The sequence below is a fragment of the Salminus brasiliensis genome, chromosome 5 (genome assembly GCF_030463535.1).
Source record: "Salminus brasiliensis chromosome 5, fSalBra1.hap2, whole genome shotgun sequence".
Lineage (NCBI taxonomy): Eukaryota > Metazoa > Chordata > Actinopteri > Characiformes > Bryconidae > Salminus > Salminus brasiliensis.
Window position 1 is genome coordinate 46,174,016 of NC_132882.1, and position 14,189 is coordinate 46,188,204.

Genomic DNA, 14,189 nt, shown 5'->3' on the forward strand with positions numbered 1-14,189 from the left:
AGGGGGCGCTCTATAATTCTCTATAATGTTCATATGATGCACACGCTCATTCTGACAGACTGTAATACACTACAGGAAGCGTAGGGGGCGCTCTATAATGCTCATATGATCCACACGCTCATTCTGACAGACTGTAATACACTACAGGAAGCGTAGGGGGCGCTCTATAATGATCATATGATCCACACGCTCACTCTGACATACTGTAATACACTACAGGAAGCGTAGGGGGCGCTCTATAATGCTCTATAATGATCATATGATCCACACGCTCACTCTGACAGACTGTAATACACTACAGGAAGTGTAGAGGGCGCTCTATAATGCTCTATAATGATCATATGATCCACACGCTCACTCTGACATACTGTAATACACTACAGGAAGCGTAGGGGGCGCTCTATAATGATCATATGATCCACACGCTCACTCTGACAGACTGTAATACACTACAGGAAGCGTAGGGGGCGCTCTATAATGCTCTATAATGTTCATATGATCCACACGCTCATTCTGACAGACTGTAATACACTACAGGAAGTGTAGGGGGCGCTCTATAATGCTCTATAATGTTCATATGATCCACACGCTCATTCTGACAGACTGTAATACATTACAGGAAGCGTAGGGGGCGCTCTATAATGCTCTATAATGTTCATATGATCCACACGCTCACTGTAAAGAATACAACTTGATATAGAAAATGTTTTCATTTAATGAAAAACAAAGCAAAACTTCACATAATTGAACATCTAACACACCTCCATCCTTATGCACTGCCATATATTCTCTCTCTCTCTCTCTCTCTCTTTCACACACTCTTTCTCTGTCTCTCTCTTTCTCTCTCTCTCTCTCTCTCACACACACACACACACACACACACACACACACACACACACACACACACACACACACACCTGAACTCAACACCCATGTTTTGCATTAGCATTCTATACAGCGTGTCCACCCTCACAACAGTGTCGATGGAAGAGCGCGTTAGTGGGTGGAGACTGGGTGGAGGTGTGAGCCAGTATGCTGAGTTTCATGCGGAGCGGGTGGTGGTCTTCCTGAGTATTGGCTCAATCTGAATCCCCCTCCTCCACAGTGACCGCCCCCACAGCTCCAGCCAGCTCCTGTTCACTGCCCTTCAGTCGCTCACCTGCACACACACACAGACACACACACACAGACACACACAGACACAGACACACAGACACACACACAGACACACGGGGTATGAAGAAGAAAGTCAGTCAGGTTGTCAGAAAGCAAACTCTCCAGATGTAATTCATCAAGTTCAAGGGTGAATAAATTCCTATTTGTATATTTTTTATTTGCTGTGCTAAATCAGTTTTACTCTGCTGAATTGTTTTATGATTTTTTTATCTTTATTGCTCATTTGCATCATCCTTCAGCACTTTTGCTTTCTCTATTTTTAGTTTTTTGTAAAATCATCTGAGCAGCCCCGTCCTCCGAATTTTCCTATGAACGACCAGGACGTGACAAGTTCCTTATTGCACCTTAAGATTTAAAGATGCTGCAGCACTGCGTTAGGGTACTAGAGCAGAAAAGAACGGTGTAGTTTAAAATTAAGAGGGCATTTGAGCACCCTCTTGTGGCTGTAGAAGATTACTGCCACTGAAAATCCCGGAAATCTGCCATTTAGCCATCCTACCTTTTTTTAATGAAAAATAATTACATCAGAAAAATAAACATGTTATTAATAATAATAATAATAATAATAATAATAATAATGAGGACGTGAGTTTAATTTCCAGCTGGACACCTGTGTGCAGCTGACTGGCCTAACTGGGTCAGTGGAGCTGCTGAGAGGCCGGAGTGGAGGCTGGTGAAGTATATGGGTTGTGGATGGTTCTATTCTGGGCCGGCGGAGCCACAAATAGAGCCAGCTGTGTAAGTGATGTCATTAAGAGCTGTCTAACCCTCAGGGGCTTTAGGAACTCACACAGCAATTAGCCTCATATCAGGATCATCCTCCTTCCAGCAGCTCTTCACCAGGACTAGTTACAGTGGGTTAACGCTCTACAGCCCGACCGCTGCTCCAGACACACACCAGTAACCGTTAAACAGCCAGCACTCCAAAAACACCCCAGCGGTTTGATCTGATAATAATATTGACATGTATAATACAGTGTGTTTTGGCCAAAATAAAAGTCTACACCTAATCAGTGGAAGATCAGTTTGATAAGTTAGGATCTTCTTCTGAAACCATCTGGTCCTCGACTAAAGCAGTACGGGCCTCTATAATGAGGTCACTGATCCAGGTGTGAGGGTGTGTGTGTGTGTGTGTGTTTCGCATACTCACGAATAAGCTCTGCGATGGCTTTCTGGGTTCTTTTCTCAAGTTTCTCCAGCTTTTTTGCCACGTCTCTCTTCAGATCCCTGCCGGAAACGAACGCTTAGTTAAAATAATGTAATTACAGCTTAATAAAAGTGCATTTTATTAAACACACTCAGCGAGAGCGTCTGTTCAAAAGCCCTTACCAGTCTGGTTTCCTTGGAGCGAGGTTGGCCAGATCCTAAATAAAAAGAAAAAGAGAAAAAAAAATAAACTAAATAAATAAGAGGGATAATACATTCCTTTATATTAAATTCCTAAAATAAATAAATGTATGTAAACAATACATTTTAAAAGCTTTATGTGAAAACTAGTGTCCCGAGGGGGGAAAGGAGCCTGGCCAATATATCAATGATAATAATAGACAGTACTGATAAGCCATATGTTTATCGGTTGTTTTTGGTTGTGGAGTTACCAGGATGTGGAAAAGTATCTAAATCTCAACAAGCAAGAACTACCAAACTGATACAAAATATTTTCTGCAAAAAAAAAAAAAGTATTAAATAAATAAATAATTCCTTCAGTTGATCAGCTGAGTCGTGCTCAGTATCTGACGTGATGCCGGATGCTATGCTAATGCTGCTAACAAACACCGGACTGTCAGCAAACGTACTTCTGTCAACACGCCTCTAAAACTGCTGCTTTACGAATCGGTTCTGGTGTGAAGCGTAAGGAACTGGGTTATAAACGCACTCACCACTTCCTCTATGACGGGCTCTGGGTTTGCAGCTTCCAGCTGGTCTTTAACTTTATCCTCCACTGCGGGACAGAAGCAGGACAGGTCACTAAACACATGATCAGACACTGTGCACCCGGCCTGCAGCAGACCTTCTGCTTTACTCAGAGGCTGAACAGGGAGTGTCCAGGTGTGTATGGGCTGTACGAGCAGGTAGGAGAGAGCTGGACCTCACCTGAAGCTGGTTTCGCTTTGGGCACCTGCCTTTCCTTCAGTTCTTCATCTTCTGGCGTGTAGTTCCTCAGCTTCAGGTCTCTACACACACACACACACACACACACACACACACACACACACACGTGATCCCCATCCTCAAGCTACTCCCAAATACATGAAATAACTGGAGCTGCATTAGTCTCCAGTAGGGGGCAGTATAACCCCACTCATTTCCCCTCACTACAGACTGAGGAGCAGGACCGGTCCGACCGGCCCAGTGAGCCGTCCAGCAGACAAAGCCCTCCTCCTTCATCTTCCCTGCAGCTCATTAGCAGAGAGCACCTGTTCATCAGGCAGCATCTGGGGCCTTGCGGCATCCCGGGGGGGGTGGGGTCAAACACGCACAATGATGTCATCATCCCTCACCGGCAGAGACACTCCATCCACGTCTTCACTAACTACACCCCTCAGTAAACCTTCAGGGGGTTCCGTCTACCACCCCCCCCCCTCCACCCAACACTACAGCGGATCAGAGCTCATTATAAGAGGAGTCCTCTGAGACACGTCCTGATTCTGTGCTGATTAGAGGGGAGGAGCCAGGGGGCGCTACAGGGGGCTACATCTATCACTACCCCTCCCCCAACAGATACATCAAAGGTTTGAGAACAAGCTGCACTGGAGCAGATCTAAAGAGCTCCACAGTGTCAGAATTCACTTCTTTCCAACCTGGTGGATAGGTGGTAGCTAGGGTATTTTAGGTGGCTGCTAAGCAGTCGCTATGGTATCTCAGGTTACCTCATAGGTGGTGCTAGGTGGTTGCTATGGTAGCTTTGGTGGTTTTGAGGCAGTTGCTACACTAGCTCACAGTCTTAAGGGTGGTGCTAGGTGGTTGCTATGGTAGCTTCAGTAGTTTCGAGGTAGTCACTATGGTAATTCAGGTAATCTCAAGGGTGATGCTAGGCGGTTGCTATGGTAGCTCATATAGTCTTGCTGTTGCATTTCAGGTGGTATGCATTCCCAGGTTACTATGGTGTTCCAAGTGGTTGCCCAGATGTTGATAGGTGGTTGCTAGGGTATCTCTGGTTATTCTATGGTATTTTAAGTGGCTGCTAAGCAGTCGCTGTGGTATTTTAGGTCATTTCAAGAGAGTAGCTAGGCGGTTGCTATGCTATTCTAGGTCGTTTCCAGGAGTGGTGGTTGCTATGATTACCACATTTTTAAATTTTGGCACCTTATTTTGAAGATCGGGCGTAGCCGACCATCACACCGAGCTGCTTCCAGGGTGCAAGAGCAGTAAAGTCCCGTCACCAGTTGAGCATCGTGACGGCCAGCGTATCACGGCCAGACAGGGCAGCCCAGCGTCCGCCAGAGACTGACCCCAAACAAGAAACACTCGAGGGAGAGACGGAGACAAAGAGCTGGAACTCCTCCCGTCCCGAGCTTTCCTGGAGACACTTCCTGACCACCTGCTGGAACAATACAGCTCCACGGCCATTCTTCATCTGCAGCACAGCGGACAAACAACCCGGAGCTGCCGGAATGTCCACGGACGGTTCTCCAGGGCGGCCCAACAGAGCCCATTTCATTCCAAACCAGGGCCTGCAGTCAAAGCCCCAAAGCCTGACGCTCACTCTCCAGCCCATGTATGGACACTCAGCTGCTATGGTGTTACTAAGTGGTTCCTATGATATCCCAGGTAGTTGCTTAGTTGTCTTTTTCTAGATGGTTACTATGGTGTTGCTATGATCCTATAAGCTGCTGTATTTTATTCCATGTAGCTGCTTAGTTGTTAGCAGATGGTCACTATGGTGTTCCAGGTGGCTGCTAGGCAGCTGCAATGATCTCAGGTAGTTACGTAGTTGTTACTAGATGGTTACTATGGTGTTGCTATGATATCCTAGTTAGCCTGCTATGTTGCTATGATTGCCTAGTTGTTACTACAGTGTTTTAGGTGGCTGCTAAGCGGTTGCTATGATGTTCCACATAGTTGCTTAGTCGTTACTTGGTAGTTATCTGATGTTCACATTACAGGTCTCATAGTACCCACCTGGAATACAGGGACAACCACCTGGGACACCACTGCAACCATCTAGTAACACCTAAGCACCTACCTAGATCACCATAGTAACTGTCTAGTAACACCTAGGCAACCACCTAAAGCCATTTTTCAGTAGAAGAAAAACGGCTAGACAAAGATGTGTGAAAGGTCACACAGTGTTGGTCGTGTAGCTGAGCTGGCGTTCAGAGCTGAGTCATTTCTGAAGGCACAGAACTGATTTGGGTTCATTGTTTTTGGTGACGTCTATCATCTGAGAGTCGCCCGGGTGCATAGCGTCAGCGTTCCTCCCTCACCCTGCCTTTCCGCCGGCCTACACACAAACCCCAGACAATGACACACATTCCACTGCCTCAGAGAAAGGAGGCGTTTTCCCATCAGTCAGGCCTCGCAGTCCAAGACCTCTCACCAACCAGCAGCTTCTTCTACTGAACGCATTCACACACACACACACACACTGACACACACACACTGACACACACACACACACACACACTGACACACACACACACACTGACACACACACCTCGTCTAGTCCCTGTAGAGAAGTACTGCCAATACAGTAGGACTGTCTGGAGCAGATCAGCATCACCTAGGCTAGAGAGTCTGTCTACAGGTGTAGGGCTGTGTGTGTGTGTGTGTGTGTGTGTGTGTGTGTGTGTGTGTGTGTGTGTGTGTGTGTGTGTGTGCGATTGACCGGTCTGTGGGAGCCCTGTTTTGCAAGCTGAGCTGTGCTGCAATTTTAATGACTGCTGCTGAGTCACAGAGACAGACACACCTTTACACTTTCTACCCCACAGGAAACACAAACACCAGGTTCCAGCTGTCGGGTGGGGGGGTATGATGGGGTATGACGGGGGCGCTGATTTGGGGATCGCGTATATAATGTGGAAGCTGGGTCTACCCTCACCTGGATCAGTGTTAGGGTGAGGTCTCAACACAACTGCTATGATATTCCAGGTGGCTGCTATGGAACTGCTAAGCATTAGCTAGGGTCTTGCTAGCTCTGTTGATCTGACTGGCTCCAGCTTGTTGACAGACCCACAGAAGAACTGCAGTGTGTCCTGAACTCCTTACTGGACTGACCCCACTAGAGCGGAGTGGACACCAGTAACAGAACCAGTATAAACACTGCAGCGAATTTAAAAGACAGACCTTCACCCAGCCGCGGTGCCAAGCCCCTCTCTCTCTCTCTCCACTATAAACACTCAGGATAAACAGTGGAGGCCGGCCAGTGGAGACGGAGGCCTTGGCCCCGGTCAGAAATAGAGCCCAGCTCAGATAAACACTGAGCACAGCTTTCTAACAGGCTCTCTCGCCCAGGAGAGAGACGGAGTACTCGGTCCTCAGAGCTGAACAATCGGAGGAGGACGTCTCACCCTGATCTGGACACTCCTGTTTACAGAACACTTATCCAGAGCTGGATTTCATCATGTGAAGAACAGACCTGTCTGTGTGCGAGTGTGTGTGTGTGTGTCTGTGTGCGAGTGTGTGTGTGTGTGTTTTAGAGGTGAACTTAAAATACACAGTATTTGGAAACAACATGCATTATAGTTATACACACTACTGCCAAGATACTACTATTTATAATAATAATAAACTTGCTATCCCAAGCGGTTGCTATGATATCTCAGGTGGTTTCTCAGGTGTTGCCAAGTGGTTTCTTTGGTACCCCATGTTGATAGGTGGGTGCCACAAGTGTATTTGTATCATTGTAACATGAAAATGGAAGAATTCAATAAATCGTATAACTATAGTTTATTGCAATAATGACAATGATTATTATTATTATTATTATTATTATTATTACTATTAATAATAAGGCTAACATTGCTTACACTGGATTTAGACTGTCACCAATCTCACCTCTGTAAACACGCCCCCAAAATCTGTCAAAGCAGCATAAACATGACAAACAGACCTTACTCAAACGACATATCTAGAACCCGGATCTACATCCACATCACGTCCCGCTCTGTACTGCTGCTCCACTCTCAGACTGGAGGAGCGCAGTGGGTGGAGCGATACCACACACTGTGTTCTGGGTTCCTCCAGCGTTCCTCAGCTCTGTGGAGAAGGTTCTATGTGGGGTTCTAGACTAAATTCAGTTCCACCGTCTCCTAAACCTCATCCATCTACCAGCTAATGAAGATCTGACGGAGCTCTGAAAGACAGTCTAAGTCCACTGTTTCTCAGCAGCGTTAGCCTACCATCTCCTGTCGTAAACTAAAGAAGCTCGGGTCAGATACCGATTCTGACTGATCGTCAGAATTTTTCACGGACTGCTGCTTTAACTGGCCCGTACCTGTGCCGCTCCTCTGCCGCAGCCTCGTCCAGGGCTCTCTTGCTTTCCGGCTCTCCATCGGCTTGATCTTTCCCCTAGAGAGAGAAATAAGAGAAATAAGAGTAATCCGTTAATATTGTTAAGATGTTGGAACATTGCTGTGAGAAGGATTTGATTGCATACAGTAAAAAAACTCCCAAAGGTATAGGATGGACTAGAATCACTCCAGACAATTGCACAGCCCAATGCTTAGATTTTATTAGGAATAATTTAATTTTATTATTTTAGCTTTATTTGGAGCGTTGGGTATTAAATGTATGAAATTGATATATATAAGTTTATATATTTACAGTTCAAAACAAAAATTGTCAATAAATTGGCCTTGAGTTCTAATTGTCCGTTCCACCTTAAATGGTGCAGCAGTTCCATTCTGGCGCCTCAGGCGCCAGAATGGAACTGCTGCACCATTTAAGGTGGAACGGACAATTACAATAGAAACCGCATATTTTGAAAAACGTAACTCAGAACACTTTAATACCACCAAAAGAGAATCGTTTATCTATATAATCAATATAAAAATACTCAACAACCAATAAAAATCGATAAAACGTTTTTTTTGTTTACCGAGCTGCTCGGCTGTTTAGCTAGCTAAGCCCCATCGACCTGTAGCTAGCTACCGTCCTTCCGCTGCTTGTGCTAGCTAGCTAGCTCTCTACAGAACGCCCCGATACAGCCTTCGCAAAACAACCAGCGCCGAAATAACGTCGTCACCTGAAGCTGTCGTCCCCTGAGTGCTTTTAACCTCTCCTTCCTTTTTAAAGCTTGTTCCTGTAGAGAACCCACAGCGTGCTCCATCACGACAACAACACGGCTAGCTCTATCTGTTATCCACACGCAGGCCTGCCTCAGGAAGAGCGCCGAGCACATCGATCAGCATCAGCGGGCCTCCTTACTTTTTTCTGCTTGGGGTGCACATAGGGTGTGTGTGTGTGTGTGTGTGTGTGTGTGTGTGTGGGGGGGGGGGTGATGCACCGAAAACGGTCATCCTGCCTTTTTTGGAGCACTGTACAAGCGTGGAGAGTTTAAAGGATGAGTCTGGCATTTTTTATATTAAATTATTAAAATATTAATTATTTTAATATTATCATATTGTCATTCTAAATGGTGTCGGTGTGAAATTGTGGTTCACTGTAGGAGAAAAGTACCAGCTGATATCTCTATATAGGCATTAGGGGTTGCCATGTCCACCTATATTACATACTCAACCCAGCAGACACCTGCAGCTCTTCAGAACTGGTGGGTATTGTGGAAATATGCCGTTTTAGTGACGTGGTAATATCAGTGTTTGGAGTTTTGGATATCGTCAGGGTTCGAATGTTTTGAAGCGGTGTGTAAATATGAATAAATTGTGTGTAAGTATTGTTTATGGAAACCATGACCTCTGAGGCCTGTGGTGACCTTGATCATACATCATAAACTTTAACTGCCCTAATAAGGCCTTTATTATTGATATGAGGGAACTGATTGGGTTACACAGTTACTGGGTTAGGTTAATGTGTAGTATGTTTATTATCTGTTAATAATTATTTTGGCATTATCAAAATAGCTGGCTCTGGGTCTGTTCTTCATCTGATTATTATTATTATTATTATTATTATTATTTAAATATTTAAATATCATTATTATTTTATTGCACATATTTTGTTGCTGTTATTATTATTAATAATAGTAGTAGTATTAATGAAATCTGCTATATGTACACTTTTTTTTACTTTAAGCTGGAAATAACTTGCCTCTCATTATTGAACAAATTACTGTACTGTAACTTGATAATACCACGGTTTATTATTTTTTATATTGTATTATAATTTATGATATAATCTTTTCACATTAAATTACATTGTATTATATGGTTTTATTGGTTCTAGCATCTGAATAACAGCTGACACTTTGTCTATAATATTAATACTAATAATATCTTTAATAGTATTTTATTATACTTTATTATTATTATTATTATTGTCTTGGAATTAAAATTCACTAAGTAATGAATACTCTTACATTATATTGACGTTTATATTTCAGTGTATAGATGTGCTCAGTGTTTGTGAGCTCTCTTGTGCTAAAGCTAAATGAAGCTGTTGAATGCAGACTTCATCAGAAAGTGCCTGTGGCCTCTTCCTCTCTGCAGAGCTCAGCAAAACAAAGAGGGATAAGCAGTGACGTACAGAGTAGAGGCCTGCTCCATATTTAAGTCACTACATATACCGTTCAGGGGGCCGCTTTAACCCAGAGTGGTCTCTCTGATGTTGATGTTGATGCTGGTGTTTGCAGCCCAGAGAAGAAGCAAGCTCATTTAAATCTGGCCCTGCTGCTTGTATTTGCATTGTGTTTGCATGGTCCTAAAAAAGGTCTAACAGGTCTTTAGGGTTTAGGCTTTAGTTCTGATGGTAAATCCTTTCTCATGTTTTCATGTGGTCTGATGTGTGTGTGTACATATAGAACACATGCAATTATAAAAGATTATTCACTCTCATCGCTAATTATGGTTATTTGCAACATTTACAAACATTTAGCCTTTGCAATAAAACACAAAAAAAGAAGTAATACGACAATCTCAACCCACCAACCACCCCGTCACGCAAAACACATAAGAAAATTGTTGTTGTTTTTTACTTCATTAATACACAGAAAATAAAATTTGAATTGATTGGCAGGAACTTGACTACATGAAGCACTGTGGTTATTTCAGGATAAAATTCACCACCCCGTCACATACCATCCCATCATGTTTAATGGTCAATATGGCTCCCACATCTAAATAAAAATGCTACTATTATATTGTATATTGTTGTGGGTTAAAACATTTAAAAAATAATAATATTATAAGGTTTCAGTGCATTTATTTTTATTTTATTTAATTATTTTAGGCTCATACTTTTCGTTTTCTGACTATATATTTCAGAGTACAGTCAAAAAAAGTACAGCCAATAAGAGCAGGGCTCATTTGCATATATATATATATCAACACTTGCCTTAATTCATTTAAGCATGCTAAAGACATGCATGCACATCGTTGTTTAGTCCATGGAACGTGCAACTGTGCACATGGTGCAAAGTGGGCGTGCATAATTAATGCACAAATGCATGCACAAAAATGCACGTGCACACACCAATATATATATATATATATATATATATATATATATATATATATATATACATATATATATTGCCAGTCATCAATACAGTACGTCCCCTCACGCGCCCCCTCGCGGACCGTTCCGGCAGCTCGCTGGGCGTAAAGTGAACAGCTTTGAAGTTACGCGAGGATTTTGCCACTGACAGGCATGAGGGCTCGCGCGGTATCGCTCCGGAGTGTTTTTCCACGTGCTGTTGGCCTCACTCTCTGCCCGTCACGCGTGGATTCACGGCGATAGAGCCATGCGTCACGAAAGCCTCCCAACTTTCTTCTTTCCGAGGAGCAGGTAGAGCAAGCCCAGCCGTTCCTGCTGCTGCCGCTGCCGCTGGTGCTGCTGGTGGTGCTGAAGAGGAGCATGCAATGCCTTCGGAGCGCGCGCTGGAGTGATCTTATGTGTGTGAGAGTGTGAGGGTGAACTTGGATGAGTGTGAGCTGGGGAGTGAGCTGGAGAATGGCTTCGAAGGAGCGACTGTACGAGCTGTGGATGTTATACTACACCAAGGTGAGTGGAAACGGAGCTGAAGTTGGAATTGTCCGTTCCACCTTAAATGGCGCTGCAGTTGCATTCTGGCGCCTAGGGCCAGAATGCCAACCAGAAGTCAACTTCAGCTTCGCTCTGAGCGCGCACACACACACACAAACACACACACGACACCTGTTGCCCCTTCAAAGTCCCTCACACAGCCTCACACCTCACAAATCAGCAAACTCCCCCAAATCCCACACCTTTACCCCTCACTTTATTTCGCACCCCGCCACATTTTGCACTGGCGATCAAAACAAAACAAACCTCACACCAGCAGCAGGAAGTGCACGCACTCGAGAACACCCCCTTCAACACCACCCACGACCCTAAACAGCTTAAAAATGCCTAAATGCGCTTCTTTTACCCTGTTTACGATATTCTGGCCACGTCTAACGCCACCTGTGAGCCAGGTAGGCGCACTTCCTTATTGTCATGGTTTAACCTGTTGCCTCCATTCACTTCTGCTGACCTCCCCACCCAATCCAATCCACCCCACCCAATCCACCCCTTCAAATCGGTAAATAATCGATACTGATCTATACACACGATCACTCACGGCAATTCTGTGCAATCGCGCACGCGTTCGTGACGTCATTACATTGATTTCCAGCGTAGTCGTAGCTACAAACCTACAGGGTGTAGGGGTGGTCTTGTCTAAGCCCACTGAAGCTGTATAGAGGGATGTGGACTTATTGATTGGGCTGTTTTTAAGCTTTAATTACTTATATGTAAATATATATATATATATATAAGCAGAAATGTGCACAGTAATGTGATTAAACGTTTAAATGACATGTAAACACGTAATATTAATATTAATATTAAATTAGTGTATCAGCTCATACATACAAGGTTCAAGCCCAGAGAAAGTACACCCATTTTTCTAAATTTTCTGTATAACATAAAAGAGGGGGTGTGAACTGAGCGTCGGTCGCCATGACTACAGCACAGATACAGCCCATAATTTATCTCCTATCCAAACCCACCAGTGCAGCTACACCACGAGTCTTCTGAGTTTTATATGGAATGATGATGATGATGATGATGATGATGAAGGTAAAATAGTGAATAGAGAATCTGAACTAATGCAGTTCTCTTTAGGGACTACTTTCTGTAGCCGCACTACACCCTGCAGCATGTATCCCTCCACCATTTTAATGATCTGGTTCTTAAAGCAGGTTCTAGAGCCGAACTCTTCTCAGAACTCTGGTAGAACCGTGTCTCAGGCATCAGGCAGCGTCTTCATCACCATTAGGTGAAGAACTTTCTGTGAGGAGCTTTTAGTAGAGCTTCAGACGTCTGCTTCCCTTCACCTCCACTGTAGAACCACAGCTCTGACTGGGAGAGCTTATCTAGAACCTCCACTGTAGAACCACAGCTCTGACTGGGGGAGCTTATCTAGAACCTCCACTGTTGAACCACAGCTCTGACTGGAGGAGCTTATCTAGAACCTCCACTGTAGAACTCCAGCTCTGACTGGGGGAGGTTATCTAGAACCACACTAAACCTGAATGTTCAGTTTGGTTCCCGTGTGGTGTATGTAGGATATGTATATATGTAAATATGATTCTGCTGATATGGGTTTGCATTGGTGAATGAAAGAATGTGTCGGGTGGTCTCTCTTACTGACATTGTACCTTCTGGTGGTCCGCACAGACCGCATTGTTGTGGAATGTGACATATGTGAGTGTGTGTGTGTGTGTGTGTGTGTGTACACAGTATATGCTGAAGGCACATATGGCCTGCGTCTGAGTCTGCCTCACTAGCCTACAGCCAGTGGTCTTTTATGAATGGTTGCTGTGGAAACGCAGCCAGCAGGTGTGGGAGACTCCGTCCACGTGAGCAGCGCCGGGCCTGCTGCTGTGTCACACTCCGGCTTAAATAACAGCAGTGACACAGCATATGCTCGGTGGAAATCATGGCACAGGGAGCAGATTGTGCGATTAGCCGGCCGCTGAATTATACATCACCCCTCAATCTGCTCTCGCCCTCGGTGAAGACCCCTCGCATGACAGCGAGCATCATGGGTGCTGGGAGAGACCGGCGTACTGTCACGCTGATTTAGAGTCGTAGTGATGTTTTAGAGATGAATTTGATGGATATTGTGAGGTTTATCCATTAGAGCTGCACTGCGGGGGCTTATATTTATAGTCATATTTTCATAATGTGAATACGTTAGCATGAATACATTAGAACCACCGCATGGAAATGGGTTAACTAGCATTAATACAGTGAGTTAGCTGGTATAACAGAGTGTATAAGTTAGCATAAATAAATAATAAGTGTATAACAGAGTGTATAAAAGCATGAATATAGCATACATATGAAGAATACATTAGCATGAGTACAGAGAAAACATTAGCACAAAAACTAGCCGTTTATATCCATTAGCGCTGGAATATATATATGCGATATTTACTGTATTACTACATAAACAACATTTTCCAAACTTTTCACACAAAATCAGAGTATATGATAATATTTCCATCACAAAAACAGTATGCTAGCACCAGGGCAGTGAAGACGTTAGCATGACATACTATAAAGACAAATGTTAGCACTAATAAAGTTTAACAATTTTATATTACTACAATTACTAAAAAGGATAGGTTAGAGTAATCGGTCACGTTGAGTAGTAAAGTTAGCATTAATAAGCTAATAATAAAATGCTAGCTGCCTCAGTAGCTTTATTAATGCTAACTGAACATTAGTGTTGGGTAACTTTGTGAGTGCTGAATGGAAGCTAGCTGATTAGCTGATTAGCTGATTAGCTGGTCAGGAAGTGTGGAGTTTTATCAGGAGCTGCTTCATCATGAGGGCTAGTTTACAGAAACACCAAAGCCTGATATTCCTGTTCTGAGGCAGTTTAG

At 43.9% G+C, this 14,189-nt stretch overlaps 2 protein-coding genes across 2 annotated transcripts in view; one reads left to right on the forward strand and one right to left on the reverse strand.

The window, feature by feature from the left end:
• Window positions 1-695: 695 nt before the first annotated feature.
• ccdc12 (coiled-coil domain containing 12) lies at window positions 696-8,500 on the reverse strand. The gene is made up of 7 exons (XM_072679103.1): window positions 8,363-8,500; window positions 7,613-7,686; window positions 3,271-3,350; window positions 3,057-3,118; window positions 2,506-2,540; window positions 2,327-2,403; window positions 696-1,159 (listed from the first exon to the last, which is right to left on the reverse strand). Exons 1-7 carry the CDS (start codon window positions 8,444-8,446, stop codon window positions 1,080-1,082), a joined length of 492 nt encoding a protein of 163 aa, XP_072535204.1. The 5' UTR covers window positions 8,447-8,500; the 3' UTR covers window positions 696-1,079.
• A 2,446-nt stretch (window positions 8,501-10,946) lies between these two features.
• nbeal2 (neurobeachin-like 2) overlaps window positions 10,947-14,189 on the forward strand; it is a 46,557-nt gene continuing 43,314 nt past the window's right edge. Inside the window, exon 1 of the mRNA XM_072680740.1 lies at window positions 10,947-11,295. Within this exon, the coding sequence (XP_072536841.1) occupies window positions 11,215-11,295 (81 nt within the window). The 5' untranslated portion in view covers window positions 10,947-11,214. The remainder of the gene's footprint in view (window positions 11,296-14,189) is intronic.